This window comes from Oncorhynchus gorbuscha, linkage group LG19, assembly GCF_021184085.1.
Source record: "Oncorhynchus gorbuscha isolate QuinsamMale2020 ecotype Even-year linkage group LG19, OgorEven_v1.0, whole genome shotgun sequence".
Classification (NCBI taxonomy): Eukaryota; Metazoa; Chordata; class Actinopteri; order Salmoniformes; family Salmonidae; genus Oncorhynchus; species Oncorhynchus gorbuscha.
The window spans coordinates 5462999-5490498 of NC_060191.1; the positions used below are offsets into that span (position 1 = coordinate 5462999).

At 48.9% G+C, this 27500-nt stretch overlaps 1 protein-coding gene across 1 annotated transcript in view; it reads left to right on the forward strand.

Annotated features, from left to right (window-relative positions):
* The window catches only part of LOC124005944 (glutamate receptor ionotropic, NMDA 2D-like), a 190147-nt gene that overhangs the window by 32651 nt on the left and 129996 nt on the right, over positions 1–27500 (forward strand). The window contains exons 4-7 of the mRNA XM_046315590.1: positions 9541–9869; positions 13067–13181; positions 26144–26349; positions 27177–27342. Of these exons, the coding sequence (XP_046171546.1) occupies positions 9541–9869; positions 13067–13181; positions 26144–26349; positions 27177–27342 (816 nt within the window). The remainder of the gene's footprint in view (positions 1–9540; positions 9870–13066; positions 13182–26143; positions 26350–27176; positions 27343–27500) is intronic.

The following is a 27500-nucleotide window of genomic DNA, read 5'->3' on the forward strand; positions in this document are numbered from 1 at the left end:
TTTCTCTCTCTCCATCCATCCCTCCCTATCTATCCCTTTCTCTCCTTCTCTCTCTCCAAACATCCTTCCCTATTGCCCTCTCTTTCTCTCCTTCTCTCTCTCTCCATCCATCCCTCCCTATCGCTCTCTCTTTCTCTCCTTTTCTCTCTCTCCATCCATCCCTCCCTATCTATCCCTTTCTCTCCTTCTCTCTCTCCAAACATCCTTCCCTATTGCCCTCTCTTTCTCTCCTTCTCTCTATCTCCATGCCTCCCTCCCTATCGCTCTCTCTTTCTCTCCTTCTCTCTCTCTCCATCCGTCCCTCCCTATCTCTCCCTTTCTCTCTTTCTCTCTCTCTCCATCCATCCCTCCCTATCACTCTCTCTTTCTCTCCTTCTCTCTCTCTCCATCATCCCTCCCTATCGCTCTCTCTTTCTCTCCTTCTCTCTCTCTCATCCATCCCTCCCTATCGCTCTCTCTTTCTCCCCTTTTCTCTCTCTCCATCCCTCCCTCCCTATCGCTCTCTCTTTCTCTCCTTCTCTCTCCATCCATCCCTCCCTATCGCTCTCTCTTTCTCTCCTTCTCTCTCTCTCCATCCATCCCTCCCTATCTCTCTCTTTCTCTCCTTCTCTCTCTCTCCATCCATCCCTCCCTATCGCTCTCTCTTTCTCCCCTTTTCTCTCTCTCCATCCCTCCCTCCCTATCGCTCTCTCTTTCTCTCCTTCTCTCTCTCTCCATCCATCCCTCCCCATTGCTCTCTCTTTCTCTCTTTCTCTCTCTCACTCCATCCATCCCTCCCTATCGCTCTCTCTTTCTCTCCTTCTCTCTCTCTCCATCCATCCCTCCCTATCGCTCTCTCTGTCTCTCCTTTTCTCTCTCTCCATCCATCCCTCCCTATCTATCCCTTTCTCTCCTTCTCTCTCTCCAAACATCCTTCCCTATTGCCCTCTCTTTCTCTCCTTCTCTCTATCTCCATCCCTCCCTCCCTATCGCTCTCTCTTTCTCTCCTTCTCTCTCTCTCCATCCGTCCCTCCCTATCTCTCCCTTTCTCTCTTTCTCTCTCTCTCCATCCATCCCTCCCTATCACTCTCTCTTTCTCTCCTTCTCTCTCTCTCTCCATCATCCCTCCCTATCGCTCTCTCTTTCTCTCCTTCTCTCTCTCTCCATCCATCCCTCCCTATCGCTCTCTCTTTCTCTCCTTCTCTCTCTCTCCATCCATCCCTCCCTATCGCTCTCTCTTTCTCTCCTTCTCTCTCTCTCCATCCATCCCTCCCTATCTATCCCTTTCTCTCCTTCTCTCTCTCCAAACATCCTTTCCTATTGCCCTCTCTTTCTCTCCTCTCTCTCCAAACATCCTTCCCTATTGCCCTCTCTTTCTCTCCTTCTCTCTCTCTCCATCCATCCCTCCCTATCGCTCTCTCTTTCTCTCATTTTCTCTCTCTTCATCCATCCCTCCCTATCTATCCCTTTCTCTCTTTCTCTCTCTCCAAACACCCTTCCCTATTGCCCTCTCTTTCTCTCCTTTTCTCTATCTCCATGCCTCCCTCCCTATCGCTCTCTCTTTCTCTCCTTCTCTCACTCTCCATCCGTCCCTCCCTATCTCTCCCTTTCTCTCTTTCCCTCTCTCTCCATCCATCCCTCCCTACCGCTCTCTCTTTCTCTCCTTCTCTCTCTCTCCATCATCACTCCCTATCGCTCTCTCTTTCTCTCCTTTTCTCTCTCTCCATCCATCCCTCCCTATCGCTCTCTCTTTCTCCCCTTTTCTCTCTCTCCATCATCACTCCCTATCGCTCTCTCTTTCTCTCCTTCTCTCTCCATCTATCCCTCCCTATCGCTCTCTCTTTCTCTCCTTCTCTCTCTCTCCATCCATCCCTCCCTATCTCTCTCTTTCTCTCCTTCTCTCTCCATCCATCCCTCCCTATCGCTCTCTCTTTCTCTCCTTCTTTCTCTCTCCATCCATCCCTCCCTATCGCTCTCTCTTTCTCTCCTTCTCTCTCTCTCCATCCATCCTTCCCTATTGCTCTCTCTTTCTCTCCTTCTCTCTCTCTCCATCCCTCCCTCCCTATCGCTCTCTCTTTCTCTCCTTCTCGCTCTCTCCATCCGTCCCTCCCTATCTCTCCCTTTCTCTCTTTCTCTCTCTCTCCATCCATCCCTCCCTATCGCTCTCTCTTTCTCTCCTTCTCGCTCTCTCCATCATCCCTCCCTATCGCTCTCTCTTTCTCTCCTTTTCTCTCTCTCCATCCATCCATCCCTCCCTATCGCTCTCTCTTTCTCTCCTTTTCTCTCTCTCCATCCATCCCTCCCTATCGCTCTCTCTTTCTCCCCTTTTCTCTCTCTCCATCCCTCCCTCCCTATCGCTCTCTCTTTCTCTCCTTCTCTCTCTCTCCATCCATCCCTCCCCATTGCTCTCTCTTTCTCTCTTTCTCTCTCTCACTCCATCCATCCCTCCCTATCGCTCTCTCTTTCTCTCCTTCTCTCTCTCTCCATCCATCCCTTCCTATCGCTCTCTCTTTCTCTCCTTTTCTCTCTCTCCATCCATCCCTCCCTATCTATCCCTTTCTCTCCTTCTCTCTCTCCAAACATCCTTCCCTATTGCCCTCTCTTTCTCTCCTTCTCTCTATCTCCATCCCTCCCTCCCTATCGCTCTCTCTTTCTCTCCTTCTCTCTCTCTCCATCCGTCCCTCCCTATCTCTCCCTTTCTCTCTTTCTCTCTCTCTCCATCCATCCCTCCCTATCACTCTCTCTTTCTCTCCTTCTCTCTCTCTCTCCATCATCCCTCCCTATCGCTCTCTCTTTCTCTCCTTCTCTCTCTCTCCATCCATCCCTCCCTATCGCTCTCTCTTTCTCTCCTTCTCTCTCTCTCCATCCATCCCTCCCTATCGCTCTCTCTTTCTCTCCTTTTCTCTCTCTCCATCCATCCCTCCCTATCTATCCCTTTCTCTCCTTCTAGCTCTCCAAACATCCTTCCCTATTGCCCTCTCTTTCTCTCCTTCTCTCTATCTCCATCCCTCCCTCCCTATCGCTCTCTCTTTCTCTCCTTCTCTCTCTCTCCATCCGTCCCTCCCTATCTCTCCCTTTCTCTCTTTCTCTCTCTCTCCATCCATCCCTCCCTATCGCTCTCTCTTTCTCCCCTTTTCTCTCTCTCCATCCCTCCCTCCCTATCGCTCTCTCTTTCTCTCCTTCTCTCTCTCTCCATCCATCCCTCCCTATCGCTCTCTCTTTCTCTCCTTCTCTCTCTCTCCATCATCCCTCCCTATCGCTCTCTCTTTCTCTCCTTCTCTCTCTCTCCATCCATCCCTCCCTATTGCTCTCTCTTTCTCTCCTTCTCTCTCTCTCCATCCATCCCTCCCTATCGCTCTCTCTTTCTCTCCTTCTCTCTCTCTCCATCCATCCCTCCCTATCTCTCTCTTTCTCTACTTCTCTCTCTCTCCATCCATCCCTCCCTATCGCTCTCTCTTTCTCTCTTTCTCTCGCTCTCTCATCCATCCCTCCCTATCGCTCTCTCTTTCTCTCCTTCTCTCTCTCATCCATCCCTCCCTATCTCTCTCTTTCTCTCCTTCTCTCTCTCTCCATCCATCCCTCCCTATCGCTCTCTCTCTTTCTCTCCTTCTCTCTCTCTCCATCCATCCCTCCCTATCTCTCTCTTTCTCTCCTTCTCTCTCTCACCATCCATCTCTCCATATCTCTCTTTTCTCTCCTTCTCTCTCTCTCCATCCATCCCTCCCTATCGCTCTCTCTTTCTCTCCTTCTCTCTCTCTCCATCCATCCCTCCCTATCGCTCTCTCTTTCTCTCCTTCTCTCTCTCTCTCCATCCATCCCTCCCTATCGCTCTCTCTTTCTCTCCTTTTCTCTCTCTCCATCCATCCCTCCCTATTGCTCTCTCTTTCTCTCCTTCTCTCTCTCTCCATCCATCCCTCCCTATCGCTCTCTCTTTCTCTCCTTCTCTCTCTCTCTCCATCCATCCCTCCCTATCGCTCTCTCTTTCTCTCCTTCTCTCTCTCTCCATCCATCCCTCCCTATCGCTCTCTCTTTCTCTCCTCTCTCTCTCCATCCATCCCTCCCTATCGCTCTCTCTTTCTCTCCTTCTCTCTCTCTCCATCCATCCCTCCCTATCTCTCTCTTTCTCTACTTCTCTCTCTCCATCCATCCCTCCCTATCGCTCTCTCTTTCTCTCCTTCTCTCTCTCTCCATCCATCCCTCCCTATCGCTCTCTCTTTCTCTCCTTCTCTCTCTCTCTCCATCCATCCCTCCCTATCGCTCTCTCTTTCTCTCCTTTTCTCTCTCTCCATCCATCCCTCCCTATTGCTCTCTCTTTCTCTCCTTCTCTCTCTCTCCATCCATCCCTCCCTATCGCTCTCTCTTTCTCTCCTTCTCTCTCTCTCTCCATCCATCCCTCCCTATCGCTCTCTCTTTCTCTCCTTCTCTCTCTCTCCATCCATCCCTCCCTATCGCTCTCTCTTTCTCTCCTCTCTCTCTCCATCCATCCCTCCCTATCGCTCTCTCTTTCTCTCCTTCTCTCTCTCTCCATCCATCCCTCCCTATCTCTCTCTTTCTCTACTTCTCTCTCTCCATCCATCCCTCCCTATCGCTCTCTCTTTCTCTCCTTCTCTCTCTCTCCATCCATCCCTCCCTATCGCTCTCTCTTTCTCTCCTTCTCTCTCTCTCCATCCATCCCTCCCTATCTCTCTCTTTCTCTCCTTCTCTCTCTCTCCACCCATCCCTCCCTATCGCTCTCTCTTTCTCTCTTTCTCTCTCTCTCCATCCATCCCTCCCTATCGCTCTCTCTTTCTCTCTTTCTCTCTCTCTCCATCCATCCCTCCCTATCGCTCTCTCTTTCTCTCCTTCTCTCTCTCTCCATCCATCCCTCCCTATTGCTCTCTCTTTCTCTCTTTCTCTCTCTCTCTCCATCCATCCCTCCCTATCGCTCTCTCTTTCTCTCCTTCTCTCTCTCTCCATCCATCCCTCCCTATCACTCTCTCTTTCTCTCCTTTTCTCTCTCTCCATCCATCCCTCCCTATCTATCCCTTTCTCTCCTTCTCTCTCTCCAAACATCCTTCCCTATTGCCCTGTCTTTCTCTCCTTCTCTCTATCTCCATCCCTCCCTCCCTATCGCTCTCTCTTTCTCTCCTTCTCTCTCTCTCCATCCGTCCCTCCCTATCGCTCTCTCTTTCTCTCCTTCTCTCTCTCTCCATCCATCCCTCCCTATTGCTCTCTCTTTCTCTCTTTCTCTCTCTCTCTCCATCCATCCCTCCCTATCGCTCTCTCTTTCTCTCCTTCTCTCTCTCTCCATCCATCCCTCCCTATCACTCTCTCTTTCTCTCCTTCTCTCTCTCTCCATTCATCCCTCCCTATCTCTCTCTTTCTCTACTTCTCTCTCTCTCCATCCATCCCTCCCTATCGCTCTCTCTTTCTCTCTTTCTCTCTCTCTCTCATCCATCCCTCCCTATCGCTCTCTCTTTCTCTCCTTCTCTCTCTCATCCATCCCTCCCTATCTCTCTCTTTCTCTCCTTCTCTCTCTCTCCATCCATCCCTCCCTATCGCTCTCTCTCTTTCTCTCCTTCTCTCTCTCTCCATCCATCCCTCCCTATCTCTCTCTTTCTCTCCTTCTCTCTCTCACCATCCATCTCTCCATATCTCTCTTTTCTCTCCTTCTCTCTCTCTCCATCCATCCCTCCCTATGTCTCTCTTTCTCTCCTTCTCTCTCTCTCCATCCATCCCTCCCTATCGCTCTCTCTTTCTCTCCTTTTCTCTCTCTCCATCCATCCCTCCCTATCGCTCTCTCTTTCTCTCCTTCTCTCTCTCTCCATCCATCCCTCCCTATCGCTCTCTCTTTCTCTCCTTCTCTCTCTCTCTCCATCCATCCCTCCCTATCGCTCTCTCTTTCTCTCCTTTTCTCTCTCTCCATCCATCCCTCCCTATTGCTCTCTCTTTCTCTCCTTCTCTCTCTCTCCATCCATCCCTCCCTATCGCTCTCTCTTTCTCTCCTTTTCTCTCTCTCCATCCATCCCTCCCTATTGCTCTCTCTATCTCTCCTTCTCTCTCTCTCCATCCATCCCTCCCTATCTCTCTCTTTCTCTCCTTCTCTCTCTCTCCATCCATCCCTTTCGCTCTCTCTTTCTCTCCTTCTCTCTCTCCCTACACCCCTGCTGCTACTATATATCTTATCTCCCCAGGGCCTGATTTTACCAAAATATGTCTGCCTCTCTTTTTTCTCTTCTTTTTTCTCTCCTTTTTTCTCTCTCTTTTTTTCTTTTCTCTTTTTTCCCATCCCCCATCACTTCCCTCTCTCCTCCCCCCTTTTCTCCCACGAGTGACTAATCTGCTTGATACTTCCCTTCTCAATACTGTGCTCCATTCTCTCTCTCCCCCTCTCTCCCCCTCCCTCTCTATCTCCCAAGACTCTGCTGCTTTTAATAACATATGTCAGTGTTTAACCTCTCCCATTTCCCCTCAGGTGTGTTTGCTCTTTAGACCCCCTCCCTTCTCTCATTCTCCCCATCCCTCTGTCTCTCGCTCTACCCCCCACTGTCATATTGTCTCCCTCCTTCGTCATGCTCAAACTCATTAACATATATGTGTCATATGACTGTCTGTCATTAGTATGCTCATAAACACAGCAGTAACATCAGCTCTTACTTCTCTCCCCTCCTCCTGTCTTCTCCTGTCTTCTCCCCATCCTCCTTACCCCTCCTGTCTTCTTTCCCTCCTCCTTACTCCTCCTGTCTTCTTCCCCTCCTCCTTACTCTTCCTGTCTTCTCCCCCTCCCCCTTACTCCTCCTGTCTTCTCCCCCTCCCCTTACTCCTCCTGTCTTCTCTCCCTCCCCCTTACTCCTCCTGTCTTCTCCCCTCCCCCTTACTCTTCCTGTCTTCCTCCCCTCCCCCTTACTCCTCCTGTCTTCTCCCCCTCCTCTTTACTCCTCCTGTCTTCTCCTGTCTTCTCCCCCTCCCCTTACTCCTCCTGTCTTCTCCCCTCCTCCCTACTCCTCCCGTGTTCTCCAAATCCTCCATACTCCTCCTGTCTTCTCCCCATCCTCCTTACTCCTCCTGTCTTCTCCCCCTCCTCCTTACTCATCCTGTCTTCTCCCCCTCCCCCTACTCCTCCTCTCTTCTCCCCCTCCCCTTACTCCTCCTGTCTTTTCCCCCTCCTCCTTACTCCTCCTGTCTTCCCCCCTCCCCCTACTCCTCCTCTCTTCTCCCCCTCCCCTTACTCCTCCTGTCTTTTCCCCCTCCTCCTTACTCCTCCTGTCTTCTCCCCTCCTCCTTACTCCTCCTGTCTTTCCCCCTCCTTACTCCTCCTGTCTTCTCCCCATCCTCCTTACTCCTCCTGTCTTCCCCATCCTCCTTACCCCCTGTCTTCTCCTGTCTTCTCCCCTTCCTCCTTACTCCTCCTGTCTTCTCCCCCTCCTCCTTACTCCCCCTGTCTTCTCCCCATCCTCTTTACTCCTCCTGTCTTCCCCATCCTCCTTACTCCTCCTTTCTTCTCCCCCTCCCCCTTACTCCTCCTGTCTTTTCCCCCTCCTCCTTACTCCTCCTGTCTTCCCACCCTCCTCCTTACTCCTCCTGTCTTTTCCCCCTCCTCCTTACTCCTCCTGTCTTCCCCCTCCTCCTTACTCCTCCTGTCTTCTCCCCTCCTCCTACTCCTCCTGTCTTCCCCCTTACTCCTCCTGTCTTCTCCCCATCCTCCTTACTCCTCCTGTCTTTTCCCCCTCCTCCTTACTCCTCCTGTCTTCCCACCCTCCTCCTTACTCCTCCTGTCTTTTCCCCCTCCTCCTTACTCCTCCTGTCTTCCCACCCTCCTCCTTACTCCTCCTGTCTTTTCCCCCTCCTCCTTACTCCTCCTGTCTTCCCCCTCCTCCTTACTCCTCCTGTCTTCTCCCCATCCTCCTTACTCCTCCTGTCTTCCCCATCCTCCTTACCCCCTGTCTTCTCCTGTCTTCTCCCCTTCCTCCTTACTCCTCCTGTCTTCTCCCCCTCCTCCTTACTCCCCCTGTCTTCTCCCCATCCTCTTTACTCCTCCTGTCTTCCCCATCCTCCTTACTCCTCCTTTCTTCTCCCCCTCCCCCTTACTCCTCCTGTCTTTTCCCCCTCCTCCTTACTCCTCCTGTCTTCCCACCCTCCTCCTTACTCCTCCTGTCTTTTCCCCCTCCTCCTTACTCCTCCTGTCTTCCCCCTCCTCCTTACTCCTCCTGTCTTCTCCCCTCCTCCTACTCCTCCTGTCTTCCCCCTTACTCCTCCTGTCTTCTCCCCATCCTCCTTACTCCTCCTGTCTTTTCCCCCTCCTCCTTACTCCTCCTGTCTTCCCACCCTCCTCCTTACTCCTCCTGTCTTTTCCCCTCCTCCTACTCCTCCTGTCTTCCCCCCTTACTCCTCCTGTCTTCTCCCCATCCTCCTTACTCCTCCTGTCTTCTCCCCATCCTCCTTACTCCTCCTGTCTTCCCCATCCTCCTTACCCCCTGTCTTCTCCTGTCTTCTCCCCTTCCTCCTTACTCCTCCTGTATTCTCCCCCTCCTCCTTACTCCCCCTGTCTTCTCCCCATCCTCTTTACTCCTCCTGTCTTCCCCATCCTCCTTACTCCTCCTTTCTTCTCCCCCTCCCCCTTACTCCTCCTGTCTTTTCCCCCTCCTCCTTACTCCTCCTGTCTTCCCACCCTCCTCCTTACTCCTCCTGTCTTCTCCCCCTCCTCCTTACTCCTCCTGTCTTCTCCCCATCCTCCTTACTCCTCCTGTCTTCCCCATCCTCCTTACCCCCTGTCTTCTCCTGTCTTCTCCCCTCCTCCTTACCCCTCTTGTCTTCTCCCCCTCCTCCTTACTCCTCCTGTCTTCTCCCCCTCCTCCTTCCTTCTCCCACCTTCTCCCCCTCCTCCTTACTCCTCCTGTCTTGCCCCTCCCCCTTACTCCTCCTGCCATCTCTCCCTCCTGTCCTCCTTCAGCTTCTATCCTTTAACCCTCACCTCACTAGTTAGTATAGCTTTGCCTTTCATCCATAGGAGAGTCTTGTTTCCCCTTCTCTCTCTCTCTCTCTCTCTCTCTCTCTCTCTCTCTCTCTCTCTCTCTCTCTCTCTCTCTCTCTCTCTCTCTCTCTCTCTCTCTCTCTCTCTCTCTCTGCTTCCCTCCATATCCCATGGCCCTAATCTCACTACATAACATGTATCTCTCCTCTCCTCTTCCCCAACTCTAGCAACCTCTGTCTCTCCATCTCTCCCTCCCCTTCCTCCTCTCTGTCTCCCTTGACCCTTGGCCTTTACGTATATCACTATTGTATATGTCTGTCTCCCCCTCCTCCCCTGTATTCTACTCCACCAGGTACGTCTGCTGTTCTGCCCCTCTCCCTCTCTCTCTCCAGCCTTCTGTCTCGCTCTCTCCCTGTCTCCCCTTATCTCACTATGTACCCATGTATCTCCCCTCTCCTCCTCCCCTGTATTCTACTCCTCCAGGTAGTCTGCTGTTCTGCCCCTCTCCCTCTCTCTCCAGTCTTCTGTCTCTCTCTCTCCCTGTCTCCCCTTATCTCACTATGTACCCATGTATCTCCTCTCTCCTCCTCCCCTGTATTCCCCTCCACCAGGTACGTCTGCTCTACTGTTCCCAGGAGGAGGCCGAGCTGGTGTTTAAAGCAGCCTGGGCCGCGGGTCAGGCTGGACCCTCTCACATGTGGTTCGCTGTGGGGCCAGCCCTGTCCGGCCTTGGCATGGAGGGTCTCCCCAGGGCCCTGTTCGCCGTGCGTCCGCAGGGCTGGAAGGACAAGCCCCGCATGAGGATCGCCCGGGGCGTGTCCATACTGACCCATGGGGCGGTGGCACTGCGCCGCGACTATGGGGCCTCTGGAGGGCCAAACTTTGTCACCAACTGCATGACGGAAGCCAATCAAACACACAGGGTGCGGGGGAGGATGAGGTGAGGGGGAAGGAGGGATGGATGGATGGAGAGAGGAAAAGGGGGAGCATGGGAGGTGGTTGGGGTGAGGGTGAAGAGGACAAGCCCTACATAGGGCAGTATGTAGCCTAGTGGTTAAGAGCATTGGGCCAATAACCAAAAGCTTGCAGGATCAAATCCCCAACTAGGTGAAAAATCTGTGCCCTCGAAAATGGCACTTTAACCTAATTGCTCCTGTAAATCACTATTTTTTAAAAAGGGGATTAGGTGCAAATAGAAGATACAGCCAAATGGAGAAGATAAAGAACAGGAAAAGCAACCGATGACAGATAGCACCTTACGTACTGCTGCCTGCTGTTCACTGGCTGGAACTGCATCCTACTAGGATTCTCTCTGATGATCTATTGTCATATGAGCTAAATACACTGGGATGACATGATGATGCAACGGTCATAAAAACTGTCTTGTCTTATTAACAAAATAAGTTGAAATTACGCAAGGCCCCCGGGGATACAGGTGTGTCACTTCAAAGATCCACACTGACCACTTTGATGTTTGGTAATGTCTGACAAATTGTGGTCTGGCAGTAATATTTGCTTAATATCTGTAGACCTTTACATGGCCCAGCAGGGGTGTCATGTACCCCAAAAATTAGAGGGGGCACAAATTACTAAAAGATGGCTGGGGGGTGGTCCGGAGGGGGGCTAGGCCCCTCGTCCTGAAGTTGGAGAATTTAGAATTTTTCAAATACCTGATTATCAAAACTCATTTTTCAACCACTCCACAAATTTCTGGTTAACAAACAATAGTTTTTGCAAGTCGGATAGGACATCTACTTAACACACAAATTATTTCACTTATAATTTACTGTATCACAATTCCAGTGGGTCAGAAGTTTACATACACTAAGTTGACTGTGCCTTTAAACAGCTTGGAAAATTCCAAATTCCATGGCTTTAGAAGTTCTGATAGGCTAATTGACATCATTTGAGTCAATTGGAGGTGTACCTGTAGATGTATTTCATGGCCTACCTTCAAATTCAGTGCCTCTTTGCTTGACATCATGGGAAAATCCAAAGAAATCTGCCAAGACCTCAGAAAATAAATTGTAGACCTCCACAAGTCTGGTTCATCCTTGGGAGAAATTTCCAAATGCCTGAAGGTGCCACGTTCATTTGTACAAACAATAGTACACAATTTTAAACACCATGGGGAACACGCAGCCATCAAAACGCTCAGGAAGGAGACGTGTTCTGTCTCCTAGAGATGAACGTACTGTTGTGCGAAAAGTGCAAATCAATCCCAGAACAACAGCAAAGGACCTTGTGAAGATGCTGGAGGAAACAGGTACAAAATTATCTAAACCCACAGTAAAACAAGTCCTATATCGACATAACCTGAAAGGCCACTCAGCAAGGAAGAAGCCGCTGCTCAAAAGCCAGACTACGGTTTGCAACTGCACATGGGGACAAAGATCGTACTGGAGAAATGTCCTCTGGTCTGAAAAATAGAACAGTTTGGCCATATTGACCATCGTTATGTTTGGAGGAAAAAGGAGTGCGCTTGCAAGCTGAAGAACACCATCCCAACTGTGAAGCACGGGGGTGGCAGCATCATGTTGTGGGTATAATGCTCCGGGTGTCGTGGGTGTGAAGTCAAATGCAGGAGACAGAGTTCAATGCTGTGCGTCTTTTAATAGCACCAACGCACCACAGGGTGCTCACAAAAGTTACGTTCCCAAAACACAGGGAATCAAAAAATACAATGGAAAAATACATGACCAGGCACAAACATGTACTTTTACAACAGAGCCGAAGGTTACAATGAAATAATCTCGCACAACAACCAGGCGGGCCGGCTGTCTAATAAAGACAAACTAATGAACCTAAACAGGTGCTACCACTAAACATACAAGGAGGGGGAGGAAAAACAATCAGTGGCAGCTAATAGGCCGGTGACGACGACCGCCGAGCTCCACCCACCCGGGAAGGGGAAACACCCTCGGTCGAACTCGTGACAGTGGGGGTGCTTTGCTGCAGGAGGGGCTGGTGCACTTCACAAAATAGATGGCTTCATGAGGAAAGAAATTATGTGTAATGTGTTATTAGTCGCTCTGGATAAGAGCGTCTGCTAAATGACTTAAATGTAAATGTAAATGTATTATTTAGCTTGGTTGCAAATGGGTTTTCCAAATGGACAATGACCCCAAGCATACTTCTAAAGTTGTGGCAAAATGGTTTAAGGACAACAAAGTCAAGGTATTGGAGTGGCCATCACAAAGCCCTGACCTCAATCCTACAGAAAATGTGTGGGCAGAACTGAAGAAGTGTGTGTGAGCAAAGAGGCCTACAAACCTGACTCAGTTACACCAGCTCTGTCAGGAGGAATGGGCCAAAATTCACCCAACTTATTGTGGAATGCTTATGGAAGGCTACCTTGAAACGTTTGACCCTAGTTCAACAATTTAAAGGCAATGCTGTCAAATACTAATTGAGTGTATGTAAACTTCTGACCAACTGGGAATGTGATGGAAGAAATAAAAGCTGAAATAAATAATTATCTCTACTATTATTTTGACATTTCACATTCTTAAAATATAGTGGTGATCCTAACTGACCTAAGACTTTTTACTCTGATTAAATGTCAGGAGTTGTGAAAAACTAAGTTTAAATGTATTTGGCTAAGGTGTATGTAAACTTCCGACTTCAACTGTATATATTTATGCATACAGTATCTAAACATACCTCTTGAACTGTCTGTATCCTCCTGATATGGTGTTTTCTTTAAGAAAGTTTTCTTTTAGAAGTATGCTTCTATGCATCTTTGCTTAAATTGAAAGGAATGTGAGGGTTATTCAGTACATTTAGTAATTGCTTGCTTTTCTAAAGTCTATCAACCTTGCCAGCAGGCGTGCCAGCCAAGATAGGTAGGTAAGCTATCTTAACTTGATGAACAGCCTGAAATGGCTTATTGGGAGCTAGTTATGAGATAGGGAACCAATCTGGGCTAAAGCCAACTTCATAAAATGTCTAGGTGGTTAGTAGAATTACAGAGAAAAAACAAACATTTTTAACTTTCATATTTTTTTAAAGATGAGAAATCTGAGGGGGCAGTTCATCTGTGGCCCAGAAGTCTCACTCGCTGCACCGTCTGACTCTCTTTCTCCCTCTCTCTCTCTCTCCCTCCCCCTCACCCCACCCCCTGTCTCCCAATGTCAGGTATTTCAGCAACATCACGTTGGGTGGCAGAGACTACTCTTTCGACAGTGATGGTTACCTGGCCAACCCCGTCCTAGAAGTCATCTCCTATACACCTGGCAAAGGCTGGGAAGATGTAAGGACCTTACATCACTTCCTGTTGTTGTGACTGTGATAGGCATCACTTCCTGTTGTTGTGCAGTGACAGGCATCACGTCCTGTTGTTGTGCAGTGACAGGCATCACTTCCTGTTGTTGTGCAGTGACAGGCATCACTTCCTGTTGTTGTGCAGTGACAGGCATCACTTCCTGTTGTTGTGACTGTGACAGGCATCACTTCTGGTTGTTGTGCAGTGACAGGCATCACTTCCTGTTGTTGTGCAGTGACAGGCATCACTTCCTGTTGTTGTGCAGTGACAGGCATCACTTCCTGTTGTTGTGACTGTGACAGGTATCACTTCTGGTTGTTGTGCAGTGACAGGCATCACTTCCTGTTGTTGTGCAGTGACAGGCATCACTTCCTGTTGTTGTGCAGTGACAGGCATCACTTCCTGTTGTTGTGACTGTGACAGGCATCACTTCCAGTTGTTGTGCAGTGACAGGCATCACTTCTTGTTGTTGTGACTGTGACAGGCATTACTTCTGGTTGTTGTGCAGTGACAGGCATCACTTCCTGTTGTTGTGACTGTGACAGGCATCACTTCCTGTTGTTGTGCAGTGACATGCATCACTTCCTGTTGTTGTGACTGTGACAGGCATCACTTCTGGTTGTTGTGCAGTGACAGGCATCACTTCCTGTTGTTGTGCAGTGACAGGAATCACTTCTGGTTGTTGTGCAGTGACAGGCATCACTTCCTGTTGTTGTGCAGTGACAGGCATCACTTCCTGTTGTTGTGCAGTGACAGGCATCACTTCCTGTTGTTGTGCAGTGACAGGCATCACTTCTGGTTGTTGTGCAGTGACAGGCATCACTTCTGGTTGTTGTGTAGTGACAGGCATCACTTCTGGTTGTTGTGCAGTGACAGGCATCACTTCTGGTTGTTGTGCAGTGACAGGCATCACTTCTGGTTGTTGTGCAGTGACAGGCATCACTTCTGGTTGTTGTGCAGTGACAGGCATGGCTCCATTTAGGGCCATTTGGTTGCAGATTTGCAGACATTATCTTTTCAATTTCCTGTTGTTTCGATGTCCAGTTGATTAGTACAACAGAACATCATTTAGAGTGTCTTGAACTGGCCAAACCTTGTCAACAAGCACAATATTTTACATTTACATTTAAGTCATTTAGCAGACGCTCTTATCCAGAGCGACTTACAAATATAAACTTAACAGCAAGCAAGGGCAGGTCACAGAGGTTTGTGTTCATGTAAAGTTCAGTACTGTGGTTATCCGTGCCTGAGGTGGGGACGAGACTGACCGCTGATCGTTTGGCCTCTTTCTTTCTCCCTGCTGCGTGTGTTGACTTTCTCTTGTCTCTTTGAGTTTTAGCATCTCCTCGCTGACGTTCAATATAGCCAACACGCATACGCACACACACACACACACACACACACACACGCACACATACACACACACACACACAAACACACACACGTTATCCATGGTTGTTATTTTCTTCTAGTTGCAGTTTTCACTGCTTCCTTTGTCTGAGCTTCTCCTCTCGACAGCTGAACTTCTCCATTTATTCTCAAACAATGACATCTGATTTCTCCATAAGCACTGTACAATCTCCATACAGTAGTTGTCAGTCAGTCTCCCTTTATATCTGTTTGTGTCCTGGTATGCTGCAGTGTGCTTGGATGATGGTCTTTGGTTGGTAAAAACTTCAAACGCAGGCTTTACAGTAGGAGCTGCTCTGGTCTGGTTGTTGGGTCATTGGGTCGTTGCTTATTCTCATTTAAATGGCAGCAGATCCCAGCTCCTGTCTGTCTGTCTGTCTGTCTGTCTGTCTGTCTGTCTGTCTGTCTGTCTGTCTGTCTGTCTGTCTGTCTGTCTGTCTGTCTGTCTGTCTGTCTGTCTGTCTGTCTGTCTGTCTGTCTGTCTGTCTGTCTGTCTGTCTGTCTGCCTTAGTGCCTGCTAATAAACAAGTATGTTCAGTAGGTAATTAGTGTGAGTGTGTTGCACACCTCCATCTATATTAGAGGTGTTAGCCATGGCAGGTTTCCATAGGTACATCTAGCCTCAACCTGTATTAGAGGTGTTAGCCATGACAGGATTCCATAGGTACATCTAGCCTCAACCTGTATTAGAGGTGTTAGCCATGAACGGATTCCATAGGTACATCTAGCCTCAACCTGTATTAGAGGTGTTAGCCATGGCAGGTTTCCATAGGTACATCTAGCCTCAACCTGTATTAGAGGTGTTAGCCATGACAGGATTCCATAGGTACATCTAGCCTCAACCTGTATTAGAGGTGTTAGCCATGACAGGATTCCATAGGTACATCTAGCCTCAACCTGTATTAGAGGTGTTAGCCATGACAGGATTCCATAGGTACATCTAGCCTCAACCTGTATTAGAGGTGTTAGCCATGGCAGGTTTCCATAGGTACATCTAGCCTCAACCTGTATTAGAGGTGTTAGCCATGACAGGATTCCATAGGTACATCTAGCCTCAACCTGTATTAGAGGTGTTAGCCATGGCAGGTTTCCATAGGTACATCTAGCCTCAACCTGTATTAGAGGTGTTAGCCATGACAGGATTCCATAGGTACATCTAGCCTCAACCTGTATTAGAGGTGTTAGCCATGACAGGATTCCATAGGTACATCTAGCCTCAACCTGTATTAGAGGTGTTAGCCATGACAGGATTCCATAGGTACATCTAGCCTCAACCTGTATTAGAGGTGTTAGCCATGGCAGGTTTCCATAGGTACATCTAGCCTCAACCTGTATTAGAGGTGTTAGCCATGGCAGGTTTCCATAGGTACATCTAGCCTCAACCTGTATTAGAGGTGTTAGCCATGACAGGATTCCATAGGTACATCTAGCCTCAACCTGTATTAGAGGTGTTAGCCATGACAGGATTCCATAGGTACATCTAGCCTCAACCTGTATTAGAGGTGTTAGCCATGGCAGGTTTCCATAGGTACATCTAGCCTCAACCTGTATTAGAGGTGTTAGCCATGACAGGATTCCATAGGTACATCTAGCCTCAACCTGTATTAGAGGTGTTAGCCATGGCAGGTTTCCATAGGTACATCTAGCCTCAACCTGTATTAGAGGTGTTAGCCATGACAGGATTCCATAAGTACATCAAGCTTCAAGCTGCTCAGCAGACAGGGGCTAAGTAACAATGTAGTCTACATGTAGTGATGCAAACCTACATCTGTCCTACAGCCTCTCTGTCCTCCTCCCTGGTTGGTTGGTTGGTAGGTTGGGCTCGTTTAAAGGGCAGACAACAGCGCGTTGAGCCGTGGCCTGTGTGTGATGTTAGAAGGAAAACACCTGAGCAGGACGTGAGAGAACATAAAAGACAACTAGCCTGACATGACACTTACTGCTTTGCCTCATTAGCATCTGGCTCCTGGAGCTAGCGTAGCTGCGCCGTGCCATGGGATGTGTGTGTGTGTGTGTATGCGTAGCCCACTACATCGCTCCTGACATGTCATGCATATTTTATGAAGCTATGTTTTGTTCAGAAACCCATAATACCAGCACCTGTCACCTGTTGGAGATGTGCTGTTTTCTGTTTAATACTGCAGGGTTTTACCGCTGTCACTATCAGTGAGGAGGGAGACGCTCAGGATGCTCTTCGTAAAACACACACACCTTCTTCCATCCCACACATCTACATTCTGCCACACACACACACACACACACACACGCACGCACGCACGCACGCACGCACGCACGCACGCACGCACACACACACACACACACACACACACACACACACACACACACACACACACACACACACACACACACACACACACACACACACACACACACACACACACACACACACACACACACACACACACACACACACACACACACACACACACACACACACACACACACACACACACACACACACACACACACACAGTGGTGGATCTCAGCCTCCTGCTGATTGTAACAGTCCACCAGAGTCCAGATTCAGCGTGTTGTAACATGCTGACTTCTGCCATTTCCTTTGAAACCCTTTCAATTAGGAGCTCTGCACTGCCCCTCAGTCTTAGAGCAAACCCAGGAGAAGACACACACACACACACACACACACACACACACACACACACACACACACACACACACACACACACACACACACACACACACACACACACACACACACACACACACACACACACACACACACACACACACACACACACACACACACACACACACACACACACACACACACACACAGACCCACATACACACACATATTCCTATATTCCTACATACTGTATTCATACACACTTATAGTACGCACACACACACCACACACACACACACACACCACACACACGAATACACATCACTACACAAACACATACACATACACACACCACACATACACATATACACACACACACCACTCACACACATACACACCTGTACATTCCTAAAAACACATACACACACAAAGCGGATAAGACACCTCTATATGCTTATTCTGCACATCCACGCTGTTGACTCTCACTGAATATTTAATGTTCTCTTTACAATAACTGCACCATTACCTAGCACCCGGGAGGGGAGCACCCAGCTCTGGCTTAGAACACAGAAACACTGCAGAACACTGCTAAACATTACCCAGCACTAACACTGCTCTCCTGTCCTCTGTAGGAGCAACACTGCTATACATTACCCAGCACTAACACTGCTCTCCTGTCCTCTGTAGGAGCAACACTGCTAAACATTACCCAGCACTAACACTGCTCTCCTGTCCTCTGTAGGAGCAACACTGCTATACATTACCCAGCACTAACACTGCTCTCCTGTCCTCTGTAGGAGCAACACTGCTAAACATTACCCAGCACTAACACTGCTCTCCTGTCCTCTGTAGGAGCAACACTGCTAAACATTACCCAGCACTAACACTGCTCTCCTGTCCTCTGTAGGAGCAACACTGCTAAACATTACCAAGCACTAACACTGCTCTCCTGTCCTCTGTAGGAGCAACACTGCTAAACATTACCCAGCACTAACACTGCTCTCCTGTCCTCTGTAGGAGCAACACTGCTATACATTACCCAGCTCTAACACTGCTCTCCTGTCCTCTGTAGGAGCAACACTGCTATACATTACCCAGCACTAACACTGCTCTCCTGTCCTCTGTAGGAGCAACACTGCTAAACATTACCCAGCACTAACACTGCTCTCCTGTCCTCTGTGGGAGCAACACTGCTAGGCTAGCACAGCAGCATTCACTATGCTACTGAACATTGTTTACATTATCAACAAACAAAAAAGCACTGACACTGCTTGTTTCTACTAAAGAAACACTGCACAAGGGGTTTTGAACGTTGCTGATTATCGTTGAGCCCTTTTTTCCTTTAAAATCATATTTGATTTTAGACATGTTTTCTTTATGTACACCTTCACGGAACAGTTTTTCTTGGGAGCGTATAGGTTTCGTGGACATTTAATTGTTTTCTCCTATTGAACTCAACCTTAATCTTTATATATCTGTCCTGCAGCTGATCTAGTGGCTGGTTTATGTAGTTCAAGTTATTCAGTCAGAACATCAGCTTGGTACACTATATTCAATCCCAGGCTACAGTACTCCTTTTCCAGATCACTGGAAGTGGCAAGACAAAGACTTTAGATCTGTTGAAAGACCTCAGTCTGAAGGGGAACACTGTTGTTCAGTTCTAGTGGGAGCTCTTCTTTATGTGTCTTTCGTTGCTTCAATTGGAATAACTCTTAATGGCAGTGTGTGGATTACCGCTATCTCAATACCCCTGGTTTGGTTGGTGGTTGGTGTGTGTGTGAGTGTGTGTGTGTGTGTGTGTGTGTGTGTGTGTGTGTGTGTGTGTGCGTGCGTGCATGCGTGCGTGCGTGTGTGTGTGTGTGTGTGTGTGTGTGTGTGTGCGTTTGAGAGAATCCTGGGTCTGAATATTCTCTTTCTGTCTGTTGACTGTCCGTTGACTGTAGGTTTCTTCTGAGGGGGATGTGGTTGAAACGCTGTCAGACCTGTTATTTCTTTACTCACTGGTTCACATATAGTACCGTACAATATAGTAAACTGGATGGCACTCTCAGTGGCGATTTTAGCATGTAAATCTTGGTGGGGGGGAAATGTAATGTGGGATGTATGCCAGCAAAGCCACTACACTACACAACACTGAACAATACATGAATTGCACTATAACGGTGACAAATGATGCCCACAAACTGTTAGGGCCGACATAAAGCTGCCCCAACAGCAGAGACCCAACATCTTACCACTGCTACACCTGGTTATCAGCGGAGCCTTGTCTGGCAGCGAAACAGTTTATTCAGCCTCTTTTACTGCCTTTAAAAAACATAGCTGATATGGCTGACTTGCTTAAACAAAGGTGGTTTCTACTGACAATTGAGATGTACTGTACAAACTATGGCATAAGCGGATGACAAGCAGATAAGAAGCAATGCGTCATTTCAATTATGACATTAATGAGCGAGCTAGGACGTACGTAGTCATAACTATTTGTTCAGCACTTTTGAAATGAACAGCATCAGAATTCAGAACATGGGCCGTTCTTACAGCGTTCTCCCTGTACACCAAGTCAGAACCGTAGGATAGCTCTTACAATATTCAATGATTATATTTCTCAAAAACAGATTATAGGCTAGATATGCACCACCAAGTCAAAACAGTAGGTGAAATGAATAGGTAAAAATAGATCAAATTATCAGGGTGAGGCAAATGGACTAGTAACAACTTACAACACAACATACACTTAGTATTACTTTCTTAGCTACAGTGTACATATCTCCCTGGCGTATTACATAATTTATGCAGCAGCATACAATACATTTTTGGATTCACCTTGTTGTGCTGTGTTTACTTGAACAGGAAGGTGGCCCGGCAGCCCAACGTGGGCAAATTTTGTCGTCAACATATGTCACCAAAGTCTGTCATTCTCTGGATGCTTTCAAAACAACTGGGAACTGGAAGAAAGGATTTTCCAGTAGATTGTCGACGTGATTCATGATGATAACTGCTACCTAAGATTTTGAAAGTATGATGTTGACATGATCAGTCCAATCAAAGCTACTGTACATATAATGTGATTTGAAGTAATTTTATCTGTGGCCAATGACCCTGAGTCTTCTTTGATGGCCACTTCTAATGCAACTCTATGGCAGCACCCAGGGGGCTAGAATTTTCTAGCTCTAGACATGGCGGTGACTTAGTGTTCCTATGAGTGACAGAACACTGAGCCAATCACGGCACAACTGTTATGCAGGTGAATGAGGACCCAAAAGCGACTTGGCGAGAACAGAGTTTTTAATCCAGTAAGAAACTTTACAAAACAAAAAGCATAATACTACTCGTAAAGACGAGAACAGACTGGAGACTTGATCGAGAACTGCAGGTTGCCTCGGGAAGGCACTTGAACCTAGCAGACTCAGACACCTGTTCACCACGCAGCATCTGAGGGAAACACGACACGACAGGGCAAAACATAGACACAGCACGGTGAATTATAGATGAGGATCCGACGGGGCAGGAACGGAAAACAAGGAGAGAAATAGGGACTCTAATCAGGGAAAAGGATCGGGAACAGGTGTGGGAAGACTAAATGATTGATTAGGGGAATAGGAACAGCTGGGAGCAGGAACGGAACGATAGAGAGAAAGAGAGCGAGAGAGTGAGAGAGGGAGGGGAGAGAGAGGGATAGAAAGAGGGAAAGAACCTAATAAGACCAGCAGAGGGAAACGAATAGAAGGGGAAGCACAGGGACAAGACATGATAATTAATGACAAAACATGACAGTACCCCCACTCACCGAGCGCCTCCTGGCGCACTCGAGGAGGAACCCTGGCGGCAACGGAGGAAATCATCAATAAGCGAACGGTCCAGCACGTCCCGAGACGGAACCCAACTCCTCTCCTCAGGACCGTAACCCTCCCAATCCACTAAGTATTGGTGACCCCGTCCCCGAGAACGCATGTCCATGATCTTACGTACCTTGTAAATAGGTGCGCTCTCGACAAGGACGGGAGGGGGAGGGAAGACGAACGGGGGTGCGAAGAAAGGGCTTGACACAGGAGACATGGAAGACAGGATGGACGCGACGAAGATGTCGCGGAAGAAGCAGTCGCACAGCGACAGGATTGACGACCTGGGAGACACGGAACGGACCAATGAACCGCGGAGTCAACTTACGAGAAGCTGTCGTAAGAGGAAGGTTGCGAGTGGAAAGCCACACTCTCTGGCCGCAACAATACCTTGGACTCTTAATCCTGCGTTTATTGGCGGCTCTCACAGTCTGTGCCCTGTAGCGGCAAAGTGCAGACCTCACCCTCCTCCAGGTGCGCTCACAACGTTGGACAAACGCTTGAGCGGAGGGAACGCTGGACTCGGCAAGCTGGGATGAGAACAGAGGAGGCTGGTAACCCAGACTACTCTGAAACGGAGATAACCCGGTAGCAGACGAAGGAAGCGAGTTGTGAGCGTATTCTGCCCAGGGGAGCTGTTCTGCCCAAGACGCAGGGTTTCTGAAAGAAAGGCTGCGTAGTATGCGACCAATCGTCTGATTGGCCCTCTCTGCTTGACCGTTAGACTGGGGATGAAACCCGGAAGAGAGACTGACGGACGCACCAATCAAACGACAGAACTCCCTCCAAAACTGTGACGTGAATTGCGGGCCTCTGTCTGAAACGGCGTCTAACGGGAGGCCATGAATTCTGAACACATTCTCGATAATGATTTGTGCCGTCTCCTTAGCGGAAGGAAGTTTAGCGAGGGGAATGAAATGTGTCGCCTTAGAGAACCTATCGACAACCGTAAGAATCACAGTCTTCCCCGCAGACAAAGGCAGACCGGTAATGAAGTCTAGGGCGATGTGAGACCATGGTCGAGAAGGAATGGGGAGCGGTCTGAGACGACCGGCAGGAGGAGAGTTACCCGACTTAGTCTGCGCGCAGTCCGAACAAGCAGCCACGAAACGGCGCGTGTCACGCTCCTGAGCCGCCACCAAAAGCGCTGGCGAATAAACGCAAGAGTGCCTCGAACACCGGGATGACCAGCTAACTTGGCAGAGTGAGCCCACTGAAGAACAGCCAGACGAGTGGAAACAGGAACGAAAAGGAGGTTACTAGGACAAGCGCGCGGCGACGCAGTGTGCGTGAGTGCTTGCTTAACCTGTCTTTCAATTCCCCAGACTGTCAACCCGACAACACGCCCATAAGGAAGAATCCCCTCGGAATCAGTAGAAGCCACAGAAGAACTAAACAGACGGGATAAGGCATCAGGCTTGGTGTTCTTGCTACCCGGACGGTAAGAAATCACAAACTCGAAACGAGCGAAAAACAACGCCCAACGAGCTTGACGGGCATTAAGTCGTTTGGCAGAACGGATGTACTCAAGGTTCTTATGGTCTGTCCAAACGACAAAGGAACGGTCGCCCCCTCCAACCACTGTCGCCATTCGCCTAGGGCTAAGCGGATGGCGAGCAGTTCACGGTTACCCACATCATAGTTGCGCTCAGATGGCGACAGGCGATGAGAAAAATAAGCGCAAGGATGAACCTTATCGTCAGACTGGAAGCGCTGGGATAGAATGGCTCCCACGCCTACCTCTGAAGCGTCAACCTCGACAATGAATTGTCTAGTGACGTCAGGAGTAACGAGGATAGGAGCGGACGTAAAACGTTCTTTTAGAAGATCAAAAGCTCCCTGGGCGGAACCGGACCACTTAAAACACGTCTTGACAGAAGTAAGAGCTGTGAGAGGGGCAGCAACTTGACCGAAATTACGAATGAAACGCCGATAGAAATTAGCGAAACCTAAAAACGCTGCAACTCGACACGTGACCTTGGAACGGGCCAATCACTGACAGCTTGGACCTTAGCGGAATCCATCTGAATGCCTTCAGCGGAAATAACGGAACCGAGAAAAGTAACGGAGGAGACATGAAAAGAGCACTTCTCAGCCTTTACGTAGAGACAATTCTCTAAAGGCGCTGTAGAACACGTCGAACGTGCTGAACATGAATCTCGAGTGACGGTGAAAAAATCAGGATATCGTCAAGATAGACAAAAACAAAGATGTTCAGCATGTCTCTCAGAACATCATTAACTAATGCCTGAAAAACAGCTGGCGCATTGGCGAGACCAAACGGCAGAACCCGGTACTCAAAATGCCCTAACGGAGTGTTAAACGCCGTTTTCCACTCGTCCCCCTCTCTGATGCGCACGAGATGGTAAGCGTTACGAAGGTCCAACTTAGTAAAGCACCTGGCTCCCTGCAGAATCTCGAAGGCTGATGACATAAGGGGAAGCGGATAACGATTCTTAACCGTTATGTCATTCAGCCCTCGATAATCCACGCAGGGGCGCAGAGTACCGTCCTTCTTCTTAACAAAAAAGAACCCCGCCCCGGCCGGAGAGGAAGAAGGCACTATGGTACCAGCGTCAAGAGACACAGATAAATAATCCTCGAGAGCCTTACGTTCGGGAGCCGACAGAGAGTATAGTCTACCCCGAGGAGGAGTGGTCCCCGGAAGGAGATCAATACTACAATCATACGACCGGTGAGGAGGAAGAGAGTTGGCTCGGGACCGACTGAAGACCGTGCGCAGATCATGATATTCCTCCGGCACTCCTGTCAAATCGCCAGGTTCCTCCTGAGAAGTGGGGACAGAAGAAATGGGAGGGATGGCAGACATTAAGCACTTCACATGACAAGATACGTTCCAGGATAGGATAGAATTACAAGACCAATTAATAGAAGGATTATGACATACTAGCCAGGGATGACCCAAAACAACTGGTGTAAAAGGTGAACGAAAAATCAAAAAAGAAATAGTCTCACTGTGGTTACCAGATACTGTGAGAGTTAAAGGTAGTGTCTCAAATCTGATACTGGGAAGATGACTACCATCTAAGGCAAACATGGGCGTAGGCTTGTCTAACTGTCTGAAAGGAATGTTATGTTTCCGAACCCATGCTTCGTCCATGAAACAACCCTCAGCCCCAGAGTCAATCAAGGCACTGCATGTAGCACCCGAACCGGTCCAGCGTAGATGGACCGACATAATAGTACAGGATCTAGATGAAGAGACCTGAGTAGTAGCGCTCACCAGTAGCCCTCCGCTTACTGATGGGCTCTGGCCTCTTACTGGACATGAATTAACAAAATGTCCATCAAATCCGCAATAGAGGCACAGGCGGTTGGTGATCCTCCGTTCCCTCTCCTTAGTCGAGATGCGAATCCCTCCCAGCTGCATGGGCTCAGTCTCAGAGCCAGAGGAGGGAGATGGTTGCGATGCGGAGCAGGGAAACACCGTTGATGCGAGCTCTCTTCCACGAGCCTGGTGACGAAGATCTACCCGTCGTTCTATGCGGATGGCGAGAGCAATCAAAGAGTCCACACTGGAAGGAACCTCCCGAGAGAGAATCTCATCTTTGACCACTGTGTGGAGTCCCTCCAGAAAACGAGCGAGCAGCGCCGGCTCGTTCCAGTCACTAGAGGCAGCAAGAGTACGAAACTCTATAGAGTAATCCGTTATGGATCGATCACCTTGGCATAGGGAAGCCAGGGCCCTAGAAGCCTCCCCACCAAAAACTGAACGGTCAAAAACCCGAATCATCTCCTCTTTAAAGTTCTGGTAATTGTTAGAACAATCAGCCCTTGCCTCCCAGATAGCTGTGCCCCACTCTCGGGCCCGGCCAGTAAGGAGTGAAATGACGTAAGCAACCCGAGCTCTCTCACTAGAGTATGTGTTGGGTTGGAGAGAGAACACAATATCACACTGGGTGAGAAAGGAGCGGCACTCCGTGGGCTGCCCGGAGTAGCAAGGTGGGTTATTAACCCTAGGTTCCGGAGGCTCGGCAGGCCAGGAAGTAACAGGTGGCACGAGACGAAGACTCTGGAACTGTCCAGAGAGGTCGGAAACCTGGGCGGCCAGGTTCTCCACGGCATGGCGAGCAGCAGACAATTCCTGCTCGTGTCTGCCGAGCATGGCTCCTTGGATCTTGACGGCAGTGTTACGAGCCTCTGTAGTCGCTGGGTCCATTCCTTGGTCGGATCCTTCTGTTATGCAGGTGAATGAGGACCCAAAAGCGACTTGGCGAGAACAGAGTTTTTAATCCAGTAAGAAACTTTACAAAACAAAAAGCATAATACTACTCGTAAAGACGAGAACAGACTGGAGACTTGATCGAGAACTGCAGGTTGCCTCGGGAAGGCACTTGAACCTAGCAGACTCAGACACCTGTTCACCACGCAGCATCTGAGGGAAACACGACACGACAGGGCAAAACATAGACACAGCACGGTGAATTATAGATGAGGATCCGACGGGGCAGGAACGGAAAACAAGGAGAGAAATAGGGACTCTAATCAGGGAAAAGGATCGGGAACAGGTGTGGGAAGACTAAATGATTGATTAGGGGAATAGGAACAGCTGGGAGCAGGAACGGAACGATAGAGAGAAGAGAGAGCGAGAGAGTGAGAGAGGGAGGGGGAGAGAGAGGGATAGAAAGAGGGAAAGAACCTAATAAGACCAGCAGAGGGAAACGAATAGAAGGGGAAGCACAGGGACAAGACATGATAATTAATGACAAAACATGACAACAACGCTCCGTATTTTCTGCTGGCTTGCCCCACCACCACCACCACCACCACCACCACCACCACCACCACCACCACCACCACCACCACCTCCACAGAAAGCACTAAGCTAGCCTGAAACACCTGCATGTTGAAGCTGACTTACTGAAGATAACAAAAAAGAGACCATGTTCGTATGCGGCTTTATTAACTCAATAATATATATATTTTTTTAACATTGTTTGCAAACTGATATGTGACACGTATTAATGCCAAAATAACATGCAAAACAGGAAAGCTGTGACTGATGTGACAGGAGTTGGTTGATGGGAGTGTGTTTGTGTGTATCCTGTCTAACCCACTCCCTTCTCTTTCCCCAGGTAGGGATGTGGGAGAACGGCAAGTTGGATTTGGTTTATCCAGCGTGGTCGCGTTACGGTCCATTCCTCCAACCGCCTGATGGCGCCCAGCACCTGCGCGTGGTCACTCTGGAGGAACGTCCATTTGTCATCGTGGAGCTGGCTGACGCCGCCTCCAACACCTGCATCAGAGACTCTGTACCCTGCCGACGACCCCTCAACGCCAGGTCAGAAGGCAGGGGTGACGGGTCAAATTAGACAATTATGTTCCTGTCTAATACACAATAAAATACATTCCTTACCCCGGGACACTTCCTCAGGGGACTCTCCAGCGTCTTGGAGGACACAGTAAAATACGGATCATCCCCTAGTGACACACATACAGTACAGTGGCAACAAGACCCCCCTGGAGCCAAACACATCAGCAAAATGGAACTGTCGTTTTTCACAGATCGACCTTCATAATATCATGTGTCTCCAGTGTAATGACCACGTGGTGTCAACGTATGACATAATCACTTTCATGGTGTATTGAACACAAACAAATCCCCTATTAACCCTCCACTCTCCACATTACCTCTCATCCTTCTAGATCGTGTAGTGGTGAGGGTGAGCCAAGATGGTATATAGGGTTATATGTGATTCAGTTGAAGATATATGGGGGTTGAATTGGACACAAACACAATAGAGCTGCAGTAGAGGTCCACGCGTCACGGTTCACCAGCTCTAGGAAGGATGAGAACAATTATCATGTGGCAGAACAATTTGACTCTCACTTAAAGGCATAATCCATAACTGTGATTTCCTGTATGGAGTGTTTACCCTGACTGAGGAAGAGATACATTCTTGGTCTTAAATATAACAACATCCTTTAAATGCTATATATTCTCTCTCTCTCTCTAACTCTCTCTCTCACTCTCTCACTTTCACTCACTCACTCACTCACTCACTCACTCACTCACTCCCCCCCCCCCCCCCCTCTCTCTCTCTCTCTCTCTCTCTCTCTCTCTCTCTCTCTCTCTCCTGCACCTCGTCTCCCTCTTCCTTCCTCCAGTATTCCTGTCCAGGATCCCCCAAAGAAACAGTGCTGCAAGGGCTTCTGCATCGACATCCTCAAACGATTGGCCAAAATCGTGGGTTTCACCTATGACCTCTACCTGGTGACCAATGGAAAGCACGGGAAGAAGATTGATGGAGTGTGGAACGGCATGATTGGAGAGGTCAGTAAAACGTGAATGATTGATTAGACATTGATTAGACATTGGTAGGCTACAGTACGTAGTTCTTCTTGACCATAATAGTTGTTGGGAAAAGGTCAAAGCTACTTTCCACAGCAGCTGTCGCCAGAGAGGAGAGGAGCACTGAGACAGCTGTCGCC